Genomic DNA, 6,302 nt, shown 5'->3' on the forward strand with positions numbered 1-6,302 from the left:
AACAGCTTATCCCCAAACTATCCCTTAAGTGGTATATGAGGTACTATCCAGAATACTGTGCGCATGTAAACGTGGTCACTGTTGTCATGTTGGGCCAGTAACCGAAAGGTTGCTGGATCAAATCCCCAAGCTGAGGGGTTAAATGCGTAAGACACATTTCAGTTGAAGGCATTCAGTTGTTCAACTAGGAATCGTCCTTTCCCTTTCCCAATAACGAGGATTTCTGTCCCCCTGTGGCAGGTTGGCCCTCTTGTGGTACTATACGGTAGTGCAACCCTTTTTTGCCCTGGACGGCTCAGACACACAGGCCGGCCTGATGGAGGCTAAGGCTATCCTCCAGAGGAAGGAGCCTGTATACCCTAACTCCTCCCTCTTCTTGTTCTTCAAGGGCAGGGTGCAGCGCCTGGAGGTAATGACCTGGGTCATGTTCAGTAGAGGGAAAACATTTAAAAATGAGTTAAATGAGGTACAACCTGAACGCCTCTAAGTTATTTTTGTGCTATAGTGTACCCTGCCAAGAAATGAGTATAAATAACAACACAAGGTAACCTGTGTCTAGGACTGTGGCTGTAGTGTGTTGGTCTTCTTCCCCCTCTCTCCTCTCCACTTCCAGTGCCAGATCAACAGTGCCTTGATGTCCTTCCAAAATGCCTTGGAGCTGGCTACAGACCAGAGGGAGATCCAGCATGTGTGTTTGTATGAAATAGGTACACGCTTTTATCCCTCTTCACTTCAACATCATCTCTAACTAATGCTCTCCATTGCCTTGTTGTTTCTGAGTGACAGTCCATTCTCTCTGCTCTTCTCAGGGTGGTGCAGTATGATCGAGCTGAGGTATAGTGACGCCTACAGGGCCTTTCAGCGTCTGGCAACTGAGTCACGCTGGTCCCAGTGCTACTACGCCTACCTAACTGGAGGTGAGAGGGCAAAGGTTAGAGGTCACTCAATTGGTGTTGGGGTTAGAACATCCTCTTGTTTTCATTCTTTTCAAAGGGAAAATAAGTACTGGGAATGCAAATTCAGCTGAATGAAAAGCTTCTGAGCCTATTAGCGATAATGGCATACATCCCCTGATAACGGTAATATGTTGGCGTTGAGGTACCCTGCAGATTCTAACCCCTGGGCCTTGTCTCTGTGGTCCACTATAGTGTCCCAGGGAGCATCAGGAGATCTGGAGGGGGCTGCCGCTGTCTTCAAGGATGTGCATACGCTTCTGAAACGGAAGAACAATCAGATAGAACAGTTCTCTATGAAGAGGGTGAATGTGGGACTGGCAACAGCACATTTCTATAGATCTATACTACTGTTCAAAAGTTTGGGGTCATTTAGAAATGTCCTTGTTTTTTTTAAAGAAAAGCTCTTTTTTTGTCCATTTTAAAATAACATAAATTTTATCAGAAATACAGTGTAGAAATTGTTAATGTTGTAAATTACTGCTGTAGCTGGAAACAGCAGATTTTTTGATGGAATATCTACATAGGCGTACAGAGGCACATTATCAGCAATCCTCATTCCTGTGTTCCAATGTTGTGTTAGCTGATCCAAGTTTATAATTTTAAAAGGCTAATTGATCATTAGAAAACCCTTTTGCAATTATGTTAGCACAGCTGAAAACTGTTGTGAAAACTGTCTTTAAAACTTCTTTTAAAGAAGCAATACAACTGGCCTTCTTTAGACTAGTTGAGGATCTGGAGCATCAGCATTTGTGGGTTTGATTACAGGCTCAAAATGGCCAGAAGCAAAGAACCTTCTTCTGAAACTCGTCAGTATAATCTTGTTCTGAGAAATGAAGGACATTTCTAAGTGACCCCAAACTTTTGAACAGCGGTGTATGTGAATTATTACTTCTAATGAGAATTAATCTTTTTCATTGTTGTACAGTTTCAAGGTGATCTGAAGTCATTGTATGGAGGGAAATTGGCAGTTGATTATGTGGTAGGCAGAATTTTGCTTCTTGACTGAGATGGTAGTGTGTGTGCAGGCGGAGAGGCTAAGGAAACACTCCCCATCCAGAGAGCTGTGTGTCCTGGCTGTGATCGAGGTACTTTACCTGTGGAAGGCTCTACCGAACTGCTGCACCTCTAAGCTACAGATCATGAGCCAAGGTACACAGTGTGAGAACATACATCGACAAACTACACATGAACAAACTCTCAGTCCCAACTACCATGTTTGCAACACAAATCAATTATAGACTATTCTCTTTTGGTTGTGAAGGACCGCACACATACAGAACAATTTGTGTGAGTCGTTGTTGTGGTGCCATAAAAGTGCATTCCTGTGAATGTGGAAGGAAACTCAGTGGGTTGTCTGTCTCCTTAGTTCTGCAGGAACTAGATGACGTCTCAATTGCTGGCCTGAAAAACCTGCTTCTTGGTGACATACACAGATGTCTCGGCAACATAAAAGACGCCATTGAGGTTCTGTCTCACCACCCCATTGATATGTATTGAAAACAAAGTACACACATCATATGTATCTGCAAATATTAGTGTCATGAGAATAGTGAATGTTTACTACTCTTCATTATGTTTCATTGAACATTGCAGTGCTTCCATCTGGCTGCCGGAGATGAGGTGGGTCGTCAGAACAACTCCTATGTGCAGCCCTACTCCTGCTACGAGTTGGGCTGTGTTTTACTGGACAGCCCTGAGGTGAGCTCAGTGTATACAGTGTGTTGCAATATTGTATTGTGCAATGTGTCAACCCGGAGGAGAGAAAGTGTATGTTAAATACAGTAGTTGATTGAGTATATCTGATTGTGGTTTTCTTCTCTGCTCAGTCTGAAGCGAAGGGCAGAGCTCTGATGCTTCAGGCCAAGGTACAGTAGAACTTTCTTCCACCTATAGTGTATTTTTGGAACTTGTAGTTGTCAGTTATAGTATCTGGAATGATGTGGGACTGGCATTCATGATATGCATTTGAAATGATTTACGTAGCCGACGTGAGTAAGACCGTTAAACAGGTCAGCATACACAAGGCTGCGGGGCCAGACGGATTACCAGGATGTGTGCTCCGGGCATGTGCTGACCAACTGGCAGGTGTCTTCACTGACATGCTCAACATGTCCCTGTCTGAGTCTGTAATACCAACATGTTTCAAGCAGAGCACCATAGTCCCTGTGCCCAAGAACACAAAGGCAACCTGCCTAAATGACTACAGACCCATAGCATTTACGTCCATAGCCATGAAGTGCTTTGAAAGTAATGGCTCACAACACCATTATCCCAGAAACCCTAGACCCACTCCAATTTGCATACTGCCCAAACAGATCCACAGATGATGCAATCTCTATTGCACTCCACACTGCCCTTTCCCATCTGGACAAAAGGAACACTTATGTGAGAATGCTATTCATTGACTACAGCTCAGCGTTCAACACCATAGTACCCTTAAAGCTCATCACTAAGCTAAGTCTCCTGGGACTAAACACCTCCCTCTGCAACTGGATCCTGGACTTTCTCCCCAGGTGGTGAGGGTAAGTAGCAACACATCTGCCACGCTGATTCTCAACACTGGAGCTCCACAGGGGTGCGTGCTCAGGCCCCTCCTGTGTACTCCCTGTTCACCCATGACTGCATGGCCAGGCACGACTCCAACACCATTAAGTTTGCAGATGACACAACAGTGATCACAGACAACGACGAGACAGCCTATGGGGAAGAGGTCAGAGACCTGGCCATGTGGTGCCAGAATAACAACCTATCCCTCAACGTAGCCAAGACTAAGGAGATGTTTGTGGACTACAGGAAAAGGAGGACCAAGCACTCCCCCATTCTCATCGACGGGGCTGTAGTAGAGCAGGTTGAGAGCTTCCAAGTTCCTCGGTGTCCATATCAACAACAAACTAGAATGGTCCAAACACACCAAGACAGTCATGAAGAGGGCACGACAAAGCCTACTTCCCCTCGGGAAACTAAAAAGATTTGGCATGGGTCCTGAAATCCTCAAAAGGTTCTACAGCTGCAACATCGAGAGCATGGTTGCATCAGTGCCTGGTACGGCAATTCCTCTGCCTCTGACCGCAAGGTACTACAGAGGGTAGTGCGTACGGCCCAGTACATCACTGAGGCTAAGCTGCCTGCTATCCAGGACCTCTACACCAGGCGGTGTCAGAGGAAGGCCCTAAAAAAGACCCCAGCCACTGACTGTTCTCTCTACTACCGCATGGCAAGCAGTACCGGAGTGCCAAGTCTAGGACAAAAAGGCTTCTCAACAGTTTTTACCCCCAAGCCGTAAGACTCTTGAACAGGTAATCAAATGGTTACCGGGACTATTTGCATTGTGTGCCCCCCCCAAACCCTCTTTTTACGCTGCTGCTACTCTCTATCATATTAGCATAGTCACTTTAACTACACACTCATGTACATACTACCTCAATTGGGCCGACCAACCAGTGCTCCCACACATTGGCTAACCGGGCTAATTGCATTGTGTCCCGCCACCCGCCAAACCCCTTTTACGCTACTGCTACTCTCTGGTCATCATATATGCATAGTCACTTTAACCATATCTACATGTACATAGTACCTCAATCAGCCTGACTAACCAGTGTCTGTATGTAGCCTCACTACTGTATAAAGCCTCGCTACTCTATATAGCCTGTCCTTTTACTGTAGTTTTATTTTTTTACTTACCTATTGTTCACCTAATACCTTTTTTGCAGTATTGGTTAGAGCCTGTAAGTAAGAATTTCACTGTAAGGTGAACCTATTGTATTCGGCGCACGGGACAAATAAACTTTGATTTGGAATATTTCCTTACCTGTATGTGCCCTTTTGAGGATGTTATATGTGATGTAGTAATCTGTGTTTGTTTCTACAGGATGACTTTGCTGGCTATGACTTTGAGAACAGGCTCCATGTACGCATCCACTCAGCTCTGGCTTCCATGAGGAAGGAGGTGGCCCCACCTTGACTACTGCCCCATTCCTCCACCATACATCCACCCTAGCTCTGCGTTGAGGGTAGAAGGATCTGGAAACAACTACAGAAGCCATCTTGATCTTCACTGTGATGGTTCACTGCAATGTGTTTGTTTCAGTTGACTTATGTTTGTATAATGAATGTGCCATCAAGTTTGTAATGCGTAGTTTACAGTAAATCTCCTGGAGGGATAGTGCAGACTACTGGAGTGTAATTGTGTGTTTCAACCAGATCAAATATGTACAGTAGTTGCTGCTGGGAGGCAAATGTAACTTTTTACCAAGGAAAAATATATTGGGGGAAAATCTGTCAGTGAGACAGCAGGTAGTCTAATGGTTAAGAGTGTTGGGCCAGTAACTGAAAGGTTGCTGGTTCAAATCCCTGTGCCGACTAGGTGAAACATCTGTCGACATGCCCTTGAGCAAGGCATTAACCCAATTGCTCCTGTACGTCGCTTTGGATACGAGCGTCTGCTAAATGGCTAAAATGTGAATAGTACCATATCTTTCTCCCATAAGATATGAAAGGGTTCTGATTGAAAACTGTGTATGACGCTTCATTATAAAGCAGTGAACTTGTGCCATAGAAACCCTACTGTCTAGGTTTCTGCCAGATGACCTCAAAGTCCTGTTGCTCTTACAGTAGTAAACAATCTGAATGCACAATCCCTGTGCTACTACTCATCACCTGGCCATTGTCACTGTAAATTGACCTTAGGTTATACATTGTGAATCCATTAAAGATATCCTCAAACATGTTACAACGTTGTTACTTAAAAAAAACATGTTTTTACTGGTTTTAATAACAAGTCTATTGATATTGAAAGGGAAAACCCCTATTCATATCACTGTAAATATAGATATGGTACTAGCTAAATTACATTGTCCTTTTGGCACTCACTTATGTGTATAACATCTACACTCTGCTGTACTTGTATTTGCTGGAGACTGGTTTTCCTTTGTTGCTGTGTTTTTTATGTATAAGATCATGTGTTAAAACAATACATCTCTTAAATCTATGGCCATTTTATTTCCATAATGTGTTTTAAGATGCATGTAGTCTCATGATTTATGTATTTGTTAGGGACAGTACATCTCAATTAACATTTCTGTAAATGGCAGATTTGGCCAGTTGGCTAGTTTTCAGCTGTAGCTTAGTTCTTTGGCAGTTAGTGATAAAAAAATAAATATATATATATATATATATATATATATATTTTAAATCACTCAACAGGCTTTAAAAGAATAGAAGCAATACATTTGAAGTAGTTCTGAAATAATGATTGACTGTGGTGTTCAGGCAGGCCTTCAGGTGCTTTACCGTTGAAAGTTAAATCAACACTTGCCAAAGTGATAGAACTGTCCATATTATTTGATG

General features: G+C 43.4%; 1 protein-coding gene across 1 annotated transcript in view; it reads left to right on the forward strand.

Moving 5' to 3' along the window:
- LOC110530410 (tetratricopeptide repeat protein 39C) overlaps positions 1 to 5,943 on the forward strand; it is a 33,126-nt gene extending 27,183 nt beyond the window's left edge. The window contains exons 6-14 of the mRNA XM_021613433.2: positions 241 to 409; positions 614 to 707; positions 810 to 917; positions 1,149 to 1,258; positions 1,982 to 2,105; positions 2,323 to 2,420; positions 2,550 to 2,654; positions 2,783 to 2,821; positions 4,825 to 5,943. Of these exons, the coding sequence (XP_021469108.2) occupies positions 241 to 409; positions 614 to 707; positions 810 to 917; positions 1,149 to 1,258; positions 1,982 to 2,105; positions 2,323 to 2,420; positions 2,550 to 2,654; positions 2,783 to 2,821; positions 4,825 to 4,917 (940 nt within the window). The 3' untranslated portion in view covers positions 4,918 to 5,943. The remainder of the gene's footprint in view (positions 1 to 240; positions 410 to 613; positions 708 to 809; positions 918 to 1,148; positions 1,259 to 1,981; positions 2,106 to 2,322; positions 2,421 to 2,549; positions 2,655 to 2,782; positions 2,822 to 4,824) is intronic.
- The last annotated feature ends 359 nt before the right edge of the window (positions 5,944 to 6,302 follow it).

Source organism: Oncorhynchus mykiss, chromosome 8 (assembly GCF_013265735.2).
Source record: "Oncorhynchus mykiss isolate Arlee chromosome 8, USDA_OmykA_1.1, whole genome shotgun sequence".
Taxonomy (NCBI): domain Eukaryota; kingdom Metazoa; phylum Chordata; class Actinopteri; order Salmoniformes; family Salmonidae; genus Oncorhynchus; species Oncorhynchus mykiss.